This window comes from Oncorhynchus mykiss, chromosome 1 (assembly GCF_057628025.1).
Source record: "Oncorhynchus mykiss isolate SJ-2025 chromosome 1, ASM5762802v1, whole genome shotgun sequence".
Taxonomy (NCBI): domain Eukaryota; kingdom Metazoa; phylum Chordata; class Actinopteri; order Salmoniformes; family Salmonidae; genus Oncorhynchus; species Oncorhynchus mykiss.
Window position 1 is genome coordinate 25672501 of NC_143022.1, and position 17216 is coordinate 25689716.

General features: G+C 41.2%; 1 protein-coding gene across 2 annotated transcripts in view; it reads right to left on the bottom strand.

Annotated features, from left to right (window-relative positions):
* LOC110513605 (E3 ubiquitin-protein ligase znrf1) overlaps positions 1–1066 on the bottom strand; it is a 45997-nt gene extending 44931 nt beyond the window's left edge. The window contains exon 1 of one of the 2 annotated variants that reach the window (XR_016489864.1): positions 1–1054. This exon is cut by the window's left edge and continues 244 nt beyond it. Coding sequence is in view for 1 of the 2 variants with exons in the window: in XM_021593400.3 (XP_021449075.1) it covers positions 1–141 (141 nt within the window). In the remaining variant the exon portion in view is untranslated. The other variant, XM_021593400.3, reaches the window with a different exon arrangement.
* Positions 1067–17216: the final 16150 nt, after the last annotated feature.

Consider the following 17216-nt stretch of genomic DNA (forward strand, 5'->3'; position numbering starts at 1 on the left):
CACTGAGCGGCTGCGTAACCCCATAGTGCCACTTGGTCGGTAGTGCCCAAAGTGGGCCGAGGGTGCCACTGCGCTGTCATCCGCCGAGACACCGTGAAAAGCACCCCGGGGCCGCCCTGCCGTACTCTGCTTGCCCCCCATCCAAATCGCCCGATAAAATTGGGTGGGGGCTGTTGAAACGGGGCTCCGCAGAGAGTCGAGAGCCGTCACTGGAATCGCCCCCGACACGCCTGTCTGCAGTGCACTTGATCGCCTCTTGCCAGGGACAAAACGGCAGCTTTAAAAAATCCCGGTTGTCAAGTCTGACTAAAGCAGCTGTGTATAACAGACGCAACAGCCCATTTCCCTGACAGGAACATGAGCGACTCGAATGTTTTGATTCAGCTCAACAGAGAAAAATGATCATTTATAGGAGGATGATGTCAAATGAATGACAGAAAAACAACTACCTTTGATGAAGATAAGCAAAACGCAAAACGTTTTCCCCTCACAACGAATGACAGGACAGCCTGCTCCAAATCACAACAGGGATGATGACAAGCACAAAGCGCAACAACGGTTCCGACAGTCGCGCTTCCCTGCAGTAGGCTAGGCTACCCCCCTTTAATGTTATTATTTTGTCTTGAAGACTGGTTCAGCTGATCATAACCATATCCATGACAACTGTTGCTGTCTGTCTGCCAGTCTGTCTTTCCAACGACATACGTGTGTCCGGGTCCGCTTGTTCTCCGGTTCCCGGAGATTTGGGTCAATGTATGCCGCTCCCCTGCATTCTCATATCCGCGCGCTCGCTCTCACTCCTTGCTGCTGGTAGACAATGGAGGCGTTCAGTGCGCATACTCGGATTAACAATGTAACGCGTGTGAATAGGGAATATACAGTAGTCTATATATATTCTTAATCAAATTAAATTAAAATATTGTCCTAATTGTCTGTTTATCTTTTAGAAATCCAATGAAGGCGCATGTCTGGCTCGCCCCAGGCTACCAAGTCAGACGAACGCAGTGTGAGCAGAGGACAGAGATTGATATGAGCTAGTAACGCTGTCATAACCAAGTTAACATGCAGATGGCACAGCATTCATATTTTTTTTTATGCTGAATTATTGAGATTGTTGACAAATGACAATTAGCAGCCTAAAGGTATTTCCCACAAATAGGCCTACTGGTTATTGGCACGAATTTATCACGCAATTATCATACAACTGTTTATTACTGGTTCTTAAACTATAAATAAAAAAAAGAATAAACACTATTAACCATTGACAAACCCTTTATAAACCGTACGTAAATTATTACTGCCGCTGTTTGCTATTAATGAGAAAACTATTATTCATGCATGCATCAAAGTTGAATGACAAATGATATACCATGAACACCTCGTGTGTGTGTGGAATGTATCAGTATGATGAGGATGATCTCTTGGATTTAGGCTAATGAGCAGGTTTGAGTGACAGCACAGTCGGGAGTGACAGACACCTGTCACTCCCATTCACTCCTGCAAAATAAAGCCAGTCTAACGCACAGATTCTCTGATTCTCATATCTGAGGTCAAATAACCCAATTCAGGACATCACTGTTGATGTATAGTCATTGCTGCTGCATTAAACATACACACACACAGACATACTGTACAGGCACACACACACACACACACACACACACACACACACACACACACACACACACACACACACACACACACACACAGACACACACACACACTAATTAAAATGCCAATCTGGCCCTCATACCTTCATGGACACTTAATCCACAGCTTCCTATTGGCTCATTCAATCATCCCTTCTCCTCTCCCTTGTAATTACTGCCCAGGTCATTGCTGTAAATGAGTACCGGTATGTGTTCTCAGTCAACGTACCTGTTAAAATAAGAGTAAAATAAATCAAAACAATTAGGGAAATCTACCAACTGCTTTTAAAGAAGGGGCAATTCCATGGTAGCAGAATGATGCTGAGACTCAAATTCTTTCACTTTAAAATGTATGTCAAAATGCAGATACAAAGTTTGGTAACAGAATCATGGCACAAAGAGCACACCCATCATTATGTTACCGATCTTTGAATCTGCACGGTTCTTCAAGTGATTTTGTAAAATCTTCTGTGGAAATTGTTAAAGTAGTCCTTGTTTATAGAGTTGTATGGTTTGTTTAACCTTGCAATCATTGTTTTTTGTTTGACATACATTTAAAGTGAGAAATCTGAGTCTGAGGATCATTCTGTTATCATGGAACGGCTCAAAGGTAGCCCAATGGGCCGCAAGATGGTGCTATTATTCATTTGAAGTTGTTTGTCATCGGGTTGTTGACAATATTCTGTTGTTTTTTTTGCTTGTCAAAATTATAATACAATTTGTTTTTTATTCCCAAAATTATACTAGCATACTCCTGTCTGAACATACATGAATAAAATCATTTAAAACACTACACCAGAGAGCATCATTTAGCCACAGAGGATCAGTAGCTGCTAAGAAATAGCTGTGGAAAACATTTTATAGTAAGCACTTACTGTCATGAAGGCTGCAATTTGGGCAGCGCTTGCCAAATATAGAACAGCTTGTTGCATTGTGGCCATAGTCATATAATCCATAGAAGGATTTTGGAACCTTTAACCCCGGCACGTTGACTGTTAAACAGATGTTTACCCAAGAAATGGTTGCCAATCCTGTTTGGAATGGAAACTGCATCTATGGATTGTATTTCTATGTTTGGTTGTGGCTGTCAATTCATTTTTTGCAAATTTCAAAATACAATCACGAGAAAATCATAGCCGTACAGTTTGGAAAGCAAATGCCTGCTGCTGAAAATGAATTACAAATCTGTCTGTAGAAGCTAACCACAATTTTTTGAGTGATTCTGAGCGAACAGCGCTGTTTTTCAAAGTAGCTTATTTTAAGATAGGCTATTGATTTGCACGAGCGCATCGGCCATGACAGGTGAGTAGCCTAGGGTTCATCTTCATCATTGGGTGAGTCAGTGTCACTGGAAAGTCTATTTTGTAGCCTACTGCAACCTATAATATATACTGTATATACAGTGCCTTGCGAAAGTATTCGGCCCCCATTCGACCTTTTGCCACATTTCAGGCTTCAAACATAAAGATATAAAACTGTATTTTTTTGTGAAGAATCAACAACAAGTGGGACACAATCATGAAGTGGAACGACATTTATTGGATATTTCAAACTTTTTTAACAAATCAAAAACTGAAAAATTGGGCGTGCAAAATTATTCAGCCACCTTAAGTTAATACTTTGTAGCGCCACCTTTTGCTGCGATTACAGCTGTAAGTCGCTTGGGGTATGTCTCTATCAGTTTTGCACATCGAGAGACTGAAATTTTTTCCCATTCCTCCTTGCAAAACAGCTCGTGCTCAGTGAGGTTGGATGGAGAGCATTTGTGAACAGCAGTTTTCAGTTCTTTCCACAGATTCTCGATTGGATTCAGGTCTGGACTTTGACTTGGCCATTCTAACACCTGGATATGTTTATTTTTGAACCATTCCATTGTAGATTTTGCTTTATGTTTTGGATCATTGTCTTGTTGGAAGACAAATCTCCGTCCCAGTCTCAGGTCTTTTGCAGACTCCATCAGGTTTTCTTCCAGAATGGTCCTGTATTTGGCTCCATCCATCTTCCCATCAATTTTAACCATCTTCCCTGTCCCTGCTGAAGAAAAGCAGGCCCAAACCATGATGCTGCCACCACCATGTTTGACAGTGGGGATGGTGTGTTCAGCTGTGTTGCTTTTACGCCAAACATAACATTTTGCATTGTTGCCAAAAAGTTCAATTTTGGTTTCATCTGACCATAGCACCTTCTTCCACATGTTTGGTGTGTCTCCCAGGTGGCTTGTGGCAAACTTTAACCAACACTTTTTATGGATATCTTTAAGAAATGGCTTTCTTCTTGCCACTCTTCCATAAAGGCCAGATTTGTGCAATATACGACTGATTGTTGTCCTATGGACAGAGTCTCCCACCTCAGCTGTAGATCTCTGCAGTTCATCCAGAGTGATCATGGGCCTCTTGGCTGCATCTCTGATCAGTCTTCTCCTTGTATGAGCTGAAAGTTTAGAGGGACGGCCAGGTCTTGGTAGATTTGCAGTGGTCTGATACTCCTTCCATTTCAATATTATCGCTTGCACAGTGCTCCTTGGGATGTTTAAAGCTTGGGAAATCTTTTTGTATCCAAATCCGGCTTTAAACTTCTTCACAACAGTATCTCGGACCTGCCTGGTGTGTTCCTTGTTCTTCATGATGCTCTCTGCGCTTTTAACGGACCTCTGAGACTATCACAGTGCAGGTGCATTTATACGGAGACTTGATTACACACAGGTGGATTGTATTTATCATCATTAGTCATTTAGGTCAACATTGGATCATTCAGAGATCCTCACTGAACTTCTGGAGAGAGTTTGCTGCACTGAAAGTAAAGGGGCTGAATAATTTTGCACGCCCAATTTTTCAGTTTTTGATTTGTTAAAAAAGTTTGAAATATCCAATAAATGTCGTTCCACTTCATGATTGTGTCCCACTTGTTGTTGATTCTTCACAAAAAAATACAGTTTTATATCTTTATGTTTGAAGCCTGAAATGTGGCAAAAGGTCGCAAAGTTCAAGGGGGCCGAATACTTTCGCAAGGCACTGTATATATTTACTGAGTATAGCAAACATTAGGAACAAATTTCCAAATATTGAGTTTCCCTCAGAACAGCTTCAATTCGTCAGGGACATGGACTTTACAAGGTGTCGAAAGTGTTCCACAGGGATACTGGCCCATGACTCCAAGGCTTCCCACAGTTGTATCAAGTTGGCTGGATGTCCTTTGGGTGGTGGACCATTCTTGATACACACTGGAAAATGTTGAGCGTGAAAAAAACAGCAGCATTGCAGTTCTTGACACAAACCAATGCCCCTGGCAATTTTTACCATACCCCATTCAAAGGCACTTAAATATTTTGTCTTGCCCATTCACGCTCTGAATGGCACACATACATCATCAAATCAAATCAAGCTTTATTTATACAGCACATTTCAGACATGGAATGCAACGCAATGTGATTTACAGGAAAAAAATAATAAAAAACAATGAAAATAAAAGCAAAAACTTTACTACACAACAAACATAAGATAATAAATAATTTACTGACACAAACTGAACTAAAAAGCACCCTAAGGAAAATCACTGTTTTAAGATGTCTTTTAAATACTGTATATCCACAGTTTCAGCCCCTCTCAGGTTCTCTGGCAGGCTATTCCAGAGACTCTCCGCATAATAACTAAAGGCTGCCTCTCCATGCCTCTTGGTCCTAGGCATTGAGATAGTTAAAAGGCCTTTGCAGCCTGAATGGAGGAAGTTTTATGTACGAGCCAGTCCATAGGGGACGCTAATGTATTACTGGCTGGGCTGACTGCGTCAGTACCAACAGGTATTACAACATCAGGAAAATTTGCCCTCTAGGGGTCTCGGCGCTAGCTCAAAGCGACCTTGGGCCCTCCACTGGATAAATGACTAATTGCAAATGAAATTACTCACTTCCACTGAAACTTTTATTGTTGTTGCAAAGGAATACAAGTCACCTAAGATAAACATGCTGTCTACTCTATCTTCAGAATTTAATATCGAGAATGTGTTTAATGAGACAGGTGAGCCTATTTATTCTGTGAAAATGTAGCAAGTCTGCTATATATTTTTTAAAGGATTAAGCTAAGCACAAGTCTCTCATGTGCTCTTCTCATAATACCACGTAACTACAGGTCAAATGTTTACAAAGCTCTCTATTTTATCCAATTGTTTTGACTTTTGGAAATCGATTGCTCTCGATTGACTCAATAGCCAACCGTTGTGCCATTTCAAAGTTTCGTGCCAAACCAGGGAAGCAAAGTGTAAACACACCAGGGAAGCAAAGTGTAAACACACAGCAGAAGCTAGTAGCTAGCTAATGACTTGTTACTTGGCGGGTATCTACTTTTTAACTACAGTGACTTTTTAATGGAGACAAGTCGGACCTTCCCCTGCCTCCCTCTTCTCCCTTGAAGATATTTTGCTTCCTCACGAGAGGCTGCCTAGCCGGACAGAACCCACGTTTCCCTGACTTGAATTCCTGGAGAAATCTAGTGACCTGCGGGGCATCCAAGAGGTCTGTCACAAATGTGAAACAATGTACAGTGCATTCGGAAACTATTCAGGCCCCTTAACTTTCTCCACATGATCTTACGTTACAGCCTTATTCTAAAATAGATGAAATTGTTTTTTTCTCCTCATCAATCTACACACAATACCCCATAATGACAAAGCAAAAAGTGAAATATCACATGTACATAAGTATTCAGACCCTTTACACAGTACTTTGTTGAAGCACCTTTGGCAGCGATTACAGCTGCCAACCATTTTTGGGTATGACGCTACAAGCTTGGCACACATGTATTTGGGGAGTTTCTACCATTCCTCTCTGCAGATCTTCTCCAGCACTTTTTATTTTGACTTTATTTTATTTAGTAAATATTTTCTTAAGTTTTTCTTGAACTGTACTGTAGGTTTAGGGCTTTTAAGTGAGCATTTCCCGGTAAGGTTGTATTCGATGCATGTGACAAATAAAATTTGATTTGATTTGAGTGAAATGCTCACACTGTGGAGCCCTGATAACCCGCTACCGTGGCTGGTGAACTAGTCATCTTACCCGCCAATGCCAAAATGGAAGGTGGCGAGTGTTCATTTTAGGCCCTGACCGCTAGGTTTCATGGGTATTATGACACCACTGTGTGGCTCTATTATACCGCCACTAACGCTCGTCGTATGTGGCAGGGCTTGCAGACAATAACGGATTACAAAAGGAAACCCAGCCGTGAGTTGCCCAGCGATGCAGAACTCCCAAACTCACTTCGAGGAATATACCACTGCCTTGCATGAAAGCTCCAGTTTTTCCGGATGACTGTGTGATCTCGCTCTCTGTCGCTAATATGAGAAAAACTTTTAAACAGGTTAACAATCACACGGAATACCAGGGCGATCTTAAAACATGCACAGACCAGCTTGCAAGTTTCTTCATGGATTTCAATCTCTCCTTGTCTCAGTCTGTAATTCCAACATGTTTCAAACTGACCACCATTGTCCCTAGTGCCAAGAGCACCAAGGTAACCTGCCTAAATTACTATCACCATGTTGCACTCACATCTGTAATTATGAAGCGCTTTGAAAGGCTGGTCATGACACACATCAACACCATCATCCCAGACGCCCTAGAGCCACTCCAAATCGTATACCGCCTCAACACATCAACAGATGAGACTCAATATCAATTGCACTTCACACTGCCCTCTCCCACCTGGACAAGATGGGAAATAACTATGTGACAATGTTGTTTATAGACTACAGCTCAGCATTCAATACTGTAGTCCACTCCAAGCTGATCACTAAGCTGGGGACCCTGGGACAAAATCCCTACCTCTGCAACTGAATCCTGGACTTCCTGACTGGCCACCCCCAGGTGGTGAGGGTAGGCAACAACACCTCCTCCACGCTGATCATCAACACGGGGACCCCTCAGGGGTGTGTGCGTAGTCCCCTCCTGTACTTCTTATCACCCACAACTGCGTGGCCACACACGACTCTAACACCATCATCAAGTTTGCTGACCACATGACTGTGGTAGGCCTGATCCCTGATGGCGACTTAGCAGTGTGGTGCCAGGACAGCAACCTCTCCCTCAATGTAAGTAAGGCCAAGGAGCTGATTGTGGATTTTAGAAGAAAGAGGGGAGAGCATGCCCCCATCCACATTGATGGGGCTGATGTGGAGCGGGTCGAAAGCTTCGAGTTCCTTGGCATCCACATCACTAAGGACTTAACATGGTCCACACACACCTGCACAGTCCTGAAAAGGGCAAGGCAGTGCCACGTCCCCTTCAGGAGACTGAAAAGATTTGGCATGGGCCCTCGGATCCTCAGAAAGTTATACAGCTTCACCATCGAGAGTATCTTAACTGGCTGAATCACCGCTTGATATGGCAAATGTATGGCCTTCAACTGCAAAGCGCTACAGAGGGTGGTGTGGATAGCCCAGTACATCACTGGAGGTGAGCTCCCTGCCATCCAGGAGCTCTATATCAGACGGTGTCAGAGGAAGGCCCAAAGAATTGACAAAGACTCCAGCCACCCAAGCCATAGACTGTTTGGCAAACGGTACAGCAGCATCGGCTCTAGGACCAACAGGCTCTGAGACATCAAAAGAAAGAAGGACCAATGCACTCTTCATATTAATTCATTCAAATGCCTTTATTTGTATGGCAAGTTCAATGGAACAAATAATTTAAAACTTCATGGCCTTCATCAGGGAGTTTAAAGATAAGATGATACGTCTTGTTTTTTAACAAAACATTTTCCAATCAATTCTGATCACAGAATAGTTAATAGTCAATATTCATTGGAGTAAACAAGAGACCGCCTGAAACACCAAAGCCAGGAGACTGCTAAATTCCTAGACCGCTAAATAGCCATACTGCTAAATAGCCAGACTGCTAAATAGCCAGACTACTAAATAGCCAGACTGCAACATAGACAATTAATGGTACCCAAAATATCTGCACTGACCCTACCTTGCACTGACCCTAACATGCAATGACCCTACGCACACACACTAACTACAGTATAAACTGTATACACACCATGTACTACTCACTCACACACACTACATTGACACAAAGCCCACACAAATTCACATACACTACATACGCACACACACACACATAAACACACACGCATACCGACACAACACGAACACACATATATGCACACACACACACACACAGCACACATACAGTGCCTTCTGAAAGTATTCACACCCCTTGACTTTTTCCACATTCTGATGTGTTACAGCCTGAATTTAAAATGAATTAAGTTGAGATATTGTGACACTGATTCACACATAATACTACATAATCACAGTTGAATTTAGTTTTTAGAAATGTTTACAAATAAATAAAAAATGAACAGCTGAAATGTGTTGAGTCAAGTATTCAACCCCTTTTGTTATGGCAAGTTCAGGAGTACATTTTTTTTTTTTTTACAAATTTTGCTTAGCAAGTCACATATACACACATATATGTTGCATGGATTCACTCTGTGTGCAATAATAATGGTTAACATTATTTTTGAATGACTACTCCATCTCTGTACATACAGTTATCTGGTAGGTCCCTCAGTTGTGTAGTGAATTTCAAACACAGATTAAATCCACAAAGACTATGGAGGTTTTCCAATGCCTCACAAAGAAGGGCACCTATTTATAGATGGGTAAAACAAGGTTCAAGGTGAAGTTATCAATTACGCTTCGGATCGTGTATCAAAACACCCAGCCGCTACAAAGATACTGGCGTCCTCCCTAATTCAGTTGCCAGAGTAATTCTGCAAAAACTGTGGCAAAGATTTTTTTTTTAAATCCCTGAATGCAAAGCGTTATATTTGGGGCATATCCAACACAACACGTCACTGATTACCACTTCATATTTTCAAGCATGGTGGTGGTTGCATAATGTTATGGGTATGCTTGTCATCGGCAAGAACTATGGAGTTCTTTAGTCTCCCAGATGCTGCACTTCGACAGCCCTGAGAATCCGGAGATTTCACAGGTGGTGCTTCAGGATACAAGTAGGTCTACAGCATGCCCTCAAACACACAATGCACCTACTCCCTGCTAGTATTTTTGTGTTGAAGAGCACCCTGTCTGCCACTACACGAAGGAGTGTGTCTCAGTTGGTGGGACATGGCACTTGCAATGCTCACCCTTACGAATGCATTTTTATGCACACACTAATGTAGGTCGCTTTGGGTCAAAGCATCTGCCGTGTAGGCTTATATGAATCTATATGAAACAGCTAATTTTATAGATTTTTTGTTGTTGCTGCCATCGGAATCTACTGCATGTAGGCTATATTGACCTTGAACTGCTTAATGTGCTTTGTGCAGCACATGATCAATTAACTAGACTACAGGATTTCATACCACTCAGCTATTTACCTTTCAAAACCATGTCATGTAGAGTAGGCCAGAAGGCTATACTGGAAAACATGACCTCTGTCAAAATAAAAAGATGGTGGAGCCGCAAAAGTTCTGTGCAAGGGTGTTTATTTACAAAGTGATTCCGGAACAAAAACAACAGTACTGCCATCAAACATATACCTTATGGGCCAGCTAAAAACAATGCTGCCCCATTCACAGCTCAATCCAAAATGCCTTCCCATGAACTGAAAGAGAGGCTCCTTTTGTAGAGCTAGTACCTCCCCTCAGAACAATTAACGCCAATTAATTAAGCAATTAATTACCTAGTCAAACCTACATTTTCCATTAACTAAACATACTAAAGGATATACAGTGGGGCAAAAAAGTATTTAGTCAGCCACCAATTGTGCAAGTTCTCCCACTTAAAAAGATGAGAGGCCTGTAATTTTCATCATAGATACACTTCAACTATGACAGACAAAATGAGAAAAAAAATCCAGAAAAACACATTTTTTATGAATTTATTTGCAAATTATGGTGGAAAATAAGTATCTGGTCAATAAAAAAAGTTTTTCAATACTTTGTTATATACCCTTTGTTGGCAATGAAAGAGGTCAATCGTTTTCTGTAAGTCTTCACAAGGTTTTCACACACTGTTGCTGGTATTTTGGCCCATTCCTCCATGCAGATCTCCTCTAGAGCAGTGATGTTTTGGGGCTGTTGCTGGGCAACACAGACTTTCAACTCCCTCCAAAGATTTTCTATGGGGTTGAGATCTGGAGACTGGCTAGGCCACTCCAGGACCTTGAAATGCTTCTTACGAAGCCACTCCTTCGTTGCTCGGGCGGTGTATTTGGGATCATTGTCATAATGAAAGACCCAGCCACGTTTCATCTTCAATGCCCTTGCTGATGGAAGGAGATTTTCACTCAAAATCTCACGATACATGGCCCCATTCATTCTTTCCTTTACACGGATCAGTCATCCTGGTCCCTTTGCAGAAAAACAGCCCCAAAGCATGATGTTTCTACCCCCATGCTTCACAGTAGGCATGGTGTTCTTTGGATGCAACTCAGCATTCTTTGTCCTCCAAATGCATCCAAATGCTCTCTAGCAAACTTCAGACGGGCCTGGACATGTACTGGCTTAAGCAGGGGGACACGTCTGGCACTGCAGGATTTGAGTCCCTGCGGCGTAGTGTGTTACTGATGGTAGGCTTTGTTACTTTGGTCCCAGCTCTCTGCAGGTCATTCACTAGGTCCCCCCGTGTGGTTCTGGGATTTTTGCTCACCGTTCTTGTGATAATTTTGACCCACGGGGTGAGATCTTGCATGGAGCCCCAGATCGAGGGAGATTATCAGTGGTCTTGTATGTCTTCCATTTCCTAATAATTGCTCCCACAGTTGATTTCTTCAAACCAAGCTGCTTACCTATTGCAGATTCAGTCTTCCCAGCCTGGTGCAGGTCTACAATTTTGTTTCTGGTGTCCTTTGACAGCTCTTTGGTCTTGGCCATAGTGGAGTTTGGAGTGTGACTGTTTGAGGTTGTGGACAGGTGTCCTTTATACTGATAACAACTTCAAACAGGTGCCATTAATACAGGTAACGAGTGGAGGACAGAGGGGCCTCTTAAAGATGAAGTTACAGGTCTGTGAGAGCCAGAAATCTTGCTTGTTTGTAGGTGACCAAATATTTATTTTCCACCATAATTTGCAAATAAATCCATAAGAAATCCTACAATGTGATTTTCTGGATTTTCTTTCTCATTTTGTCTGTCATATTTGAAGTGTACCTATGATGAAAATTACAGGCCTCTTTCATCTTTTTAAGTGGGAGAACTTGCACAATTGGTGGCTGACTAAATACTTTTTTGCCCCACTGTACATTGCAACACGTTTTTCAACAATATCACAACATTTACAAAATTACATCACTACTGACAGTGTTTTTCAATATGCCTATTTACATTATTGAGCCATTTGGGACAGGCACTACAAAGTCAGCCCGATTCCCTTTGCTCGGGTCCTTTTCCAGCATACCCGAAAGCTACAGAGATAGAGAGAGAGAGGAACAGAACAAACAAACAAACAAACATACGCACTCATCCACAACATAGATAAGTAAAATACATATTGCTTGTATTAAATATGAACATTGACATAAGTGTGAAATGTATGTACTAGGACAGAAAAGTTAACTTGTGTGTCGACCCACATTGTTACGTTATCTGATAATGGAGCAGGGAGGAGTGATGAATGTGTGCGTGCGTTAAAGAACCAAATGCTGCCCACGGCCAGTGATGGACTTCTACGTCACAATAGCTCATATGTTCGTAATCTTATTTATTACTATTTCTCATTTGTTGTTGCATTGTCGAGAAGAAACCTGCAAGTGAGCGATGTGTACCATACATATTCCGTGCATCCACTAATACAACTTGAAACGTGATGTCTGTTCATGAACAACTCATTCAGTGTTATGTCCCATAGTGGGCCACTAGAGGGTGCCATCTGATCATGTTGTCCTCATTGGGCAAATTTGTTTTGCATGTTCCAGTGCCCAAGAAAAGTGGAGATTTATTTAAAGGACAATGGAATGGTTTAAAAAATAAAAAATAAAATTCAACTCACCCGGGGCACCGAGCCATGTAAAACGAACTTGCCCGTTGACTAATGTAGGCTACTGTGTTTTTTCGCTGGGCAAATCACATCACAGTCATCTTTGAAAAACAACAAACAAGTGAATTCAACAGGACTATTAGTAGATTAATTTGTGTTTCATCGTGTTTTTATGAACCTCTTCTTCTTGAGGTATGTACACTCCCCTACGTATTTGTTTGGACAGTGAAGATTAAACATTTAATTTGGCTCTATACTGCTGCATTTTGGATTTGAGATCAAATGTTTTTGAGGCAACAATACAGAATGTCACCTTTTATTTGAGGGTATTTTCATACGTATCTGTTTACCGTTTTAGTAATGAAAACACTTTATGTATCTAGGCCCTCCATTTGAAGATGTCATAAATATTTGGTCCCATATCCCTGCCACACATTGATTACATCAAGCTTGTGACTCGTCAGAGGCATTTGCCGTTTGTTATGTTGTGTTTCAGAGTATGTTGTGCCCAATAGAAATGGATGGTAAATAATGTATTTTGGAGTAAATTTGATTGTAAAAAAAATAGAATATGTTTCTGTACACATTAATGGTTACAGATAAGCATGAATGAAGGATGATTGAGAAGTTACAGATGCACAGAGATCATGCCCCCAAAACATGCTAACCTCTCAACATACAACCAATAACTGAGGAGATTAGCATTTTTGGTGGGGTATGATAGTTAAGGGGGGAAATCAGAATTTGGCTCCTTGTCTAAATGCGGCCAATATTACAGTGTAAGCGTGTGTTTGATTTCTGAGATCTTCACACATGCTGTACACATGTTTTTCAAAGGCTTTGTTTTATGTTATGTAAGTCAGTCTTTGAACTGGATGTTGTCCTTGTTCTTATGTAACGAATGAATGCTGGGGAAAAACTGCAAAGGTTTTGTGAGATCTTATTTTGAAAAGTGTGTGGTTTGCATATGATCAGAGATGATGTAGGCCAAATAACTTTAAACTGGTTGTGTAACATGTATTTATTACCATAGTCTAGCTCTGCATGTGTAATGAATATAATCGACCCTTTCTCCATAAATGTAACTTCTACAGCAACTTCATGTAAATATGCCATAACTGATTTACATCTAATGAGTCCATTTGAACCCCATCTACAGTACATTAACATTAGGCTGCAGAAGAGGTTGGATCTGCCATAGAGTCCATAGTGTCAACACAGTAAACAGGGCAGCAAGTAACCTAGCAGTTAAGAGCGTTGGGCCAGTAACTGAAAGGTCGCTGATTCCAATCCCCGAGCTAGGTGAAAACCTGTCTATTTGCCCTTGAGCAAGGCACTTTACCATCATTTCTCCTGTAAGTCACACTGGCTAAAAATGAACGGCACAGAGAGGTTGATGCTGCTTCATTTGCACTTTTTCATTACACTGATACTGTCATAAGGTATTGCCTAGTTAAGAATAGATCTCAGTTGTACTGTGTCTTTTTCATTACACTGATACTGTCATAAGGTATTGCCTAGTTAAGAATAGATCTCAGTTGTACTGTGTCTTTTTCATTACACTGATACTGTCATAAGGTATTGCCTAGTTAAGAATAGATCTCAGTTGTACTGTGTCTTTTTCATTACACTGATACTGTCATAAGGTATTGCCTAGTTAAGAATAGATCTCAGTTGTACTGTGTCTTTTTCATTACACTGATACTGTCATAAGGTATTGCCTAGTTAAGAATAGATCTCAGTTGTACTGTGTCTTTTTCATTACACTGATACTGTCATAAGGTATTGCCTAGTTAAGAATAGATCTCAGTTGTACTGTGTCTTTTTCATTACACTGATACTGTCATAAGGTATTGCCTAGTTAAGAATAAATCTCAGTTGTACTGTGTCTTCATCAAGTTTCAGCCTGTGAAAAAAATGACGTGTAAGAAACTCATTCTCACATTTGATAACCTGTAATGTTGACATTTAATAATAATGACATCTGATTTTATCCTCTCTGTACAGTATATATTCATGAGATGCAGTGTCTCCATATATATATGTATGTCTGTCATGTCTATGTTAATGTTTTAAATATACGTAAATTGTAAAGTCTTTTTTTCTGTAATGTCTTTTTCGTTGCGTGTTGGACCCCGGGAAGACTAGCTGTCACTAATGGGGATCCTAATAAATATCATGAATCATGTCTGCAGTCAGGGAGCCCTACGGGGATGTTATAGCCAGCTGAGGGCACATGGTTACAATGTCCACGTTTAATGGTTTATTTGGAGGAGAAGTGTTTTAGTGTTAATGTGAGATACATGAATGTGAGTGTGTTGACCTTTCACTGCTTGTCATTCACTAGCCTTAGTGTTCATGTGCACTGCCTGTTTCCCAGAGGTGACATTGACACACACGTCACATTTCTGTGTGTGAGAAATCAAAAGCTCCATCTACGTCATTATGCACAAGGGCAAATCTCAGCACTTCACACACACACTCAAATGAAAGACCTGTAGGAATTTTATAGGACCTATAGACGTTTACTAAGGAAACTGAGTGCAGCACATTCTCTATTGTCAAACTATTGAACTTCATCCCTGTTGGGAGGAAATGCACATACCATTTGTGTGGTATACAGGAGGTTGGTGGCACCTTAATTGGGGAGAACGGGCTCGTGGTAATGACAAGTGGAATAGGTGGAATGGCATAAAATACATCAAACACATGGTTTCCAGGTGTCTGATGCCACTCTATTTGCACCGTTCTGGACATTATTATGGTGTTGTACTTAATCGGAGTGTGTTTGTTTAGTGCAGTGAAAGTCCTAGCTGTTCTCTCATGTGTTAAATGTGGGTCAGCTGATGGCTGTCCTGTTAGTGAGTTGGTGATGTGATGGACCCTATTGATGTTCCCCTCTGGGGTCTAGACATTGATCCTGGGGGGACTGCCCTCTGTGGGGAGGGGAGTGGTTGAAGAATATGATTAAACTTTACCTCGTGATGGTCTTACATCACAATGTACTGTAACTTTTTATGCTTGACCATCAGGAATCTTACCAGTCCAGACCATTTGGAGGGACAATGCAGTATAGATGGAAGAGGTAGCGAGATATCCCACTCCCTCATTTTTATGTTTAGATGAAAGTCAATGACCTTAACAGACTGCTATTGCATTGGTGTCTATGGGATAGCCACCCCCTTAAGCAGACAATGGTAAATGGCCTGAGTGAGCTATCTTCATTTATTCACCATTTTTGTCTGCAGTTCTGGTAATGGTAGAAGTGTGTTGTCATTGATTGGGCAAAGAGTGTTTCCTGACCACATGACCTGACCAGGAAAACTTCTGGTTCCAGTCATTGATGCTGAAGAAATGTTCTTAGCTCTAGCACAGGATCTATTTCTCCATGGTCTTGAGGTGAGAGTGAGACTATCATGGCTTGGCTTGAGTAGCTGTCAATCAATGATCCGCCAGACTGAGCCAGGGTTGTCTATCAGGGATTCCCAGTCCTGGGGCGTCCCCTGGGTGCACGTTTTGGTTCTTTCCCTAGCACTACACAGCTGATTCAAATAACCAACTCATTAACAAGCTTTGATTATTTGAATCAGCTGTGTAGTGCTTGGGCAAGAACCAAAACGTGCACCCAGCGGGGACCCCAGGACTGAGTTTGGGAAACCCTGGTCTAGAGCACTGGTTTTCAACACTGGTGTTCTGCGGGGTTACTGTAAGTGGGCCGCATTTAAAAAAATGTTTTTATTTTTTTTATTCCAAAACTAACATTTGGGAGTATTAATTTTTACTATAAGCAATCATTTTGATCTACAAGTTATTTTATGTAAAAACAAATGGGATTCCATTTAATGGTGTTCCTCAAGCTTTTGGCAGTGAATTGGTGGTCTCCGGAAGGTAAAAGTTTGGGAACCGCTCATCTAGATATCCGAAGATTGTAATGCAATGTGTGTGTGATTGTAATGTATGGCTGATTTGCAGACGTCTAGAATGTTCTGGTCTGCTCTTGTCTAGTGCTGTGACGGCTGTCAGAGCTCTCCCTGGAGCCAACTAGAGACTATACTTGGCCAAAAGATTATAAATAAAAAGGGTAGAGTTGCAGATGGAGTCCAGGAACTGACACACACCACCCCATACAGCAGCCTCTGCTTTCTGTTTAGTTTAAGGGTCTCTGACAGGAACATTTCAAACTAACCTATTTATGTACCCTTGCTGTGTTGAAGTAAACTTCCGTCTAATTTTCTAGATGTTATGCAGGCAGAGTTGGGCTTTTATTATGACTGTAGTTGTCAATACTACTACAGCACTTCTCATTAAAGTCGTTGTCCTTATTTGAATAATAGTGGAAGTGGACGAGTACTTTTTCTGCTATAACACGATCTCGTCGAAAGATTTTACCCACATGACTTCACAGATAAAATAAAGTCAACACCAACATAAAGTATCTTAATAGGTCTTTGGGTCACCACGAGCCAGAACAGTTCCAATGCACTTTGGCATAGATTCTACACGTCTGGAACGTTTTAAAAATGACTTATTATTCTCTCTTTTTTTTTAAACTATGTAGAATAGTCTGTATACATACAAGTAGTACAC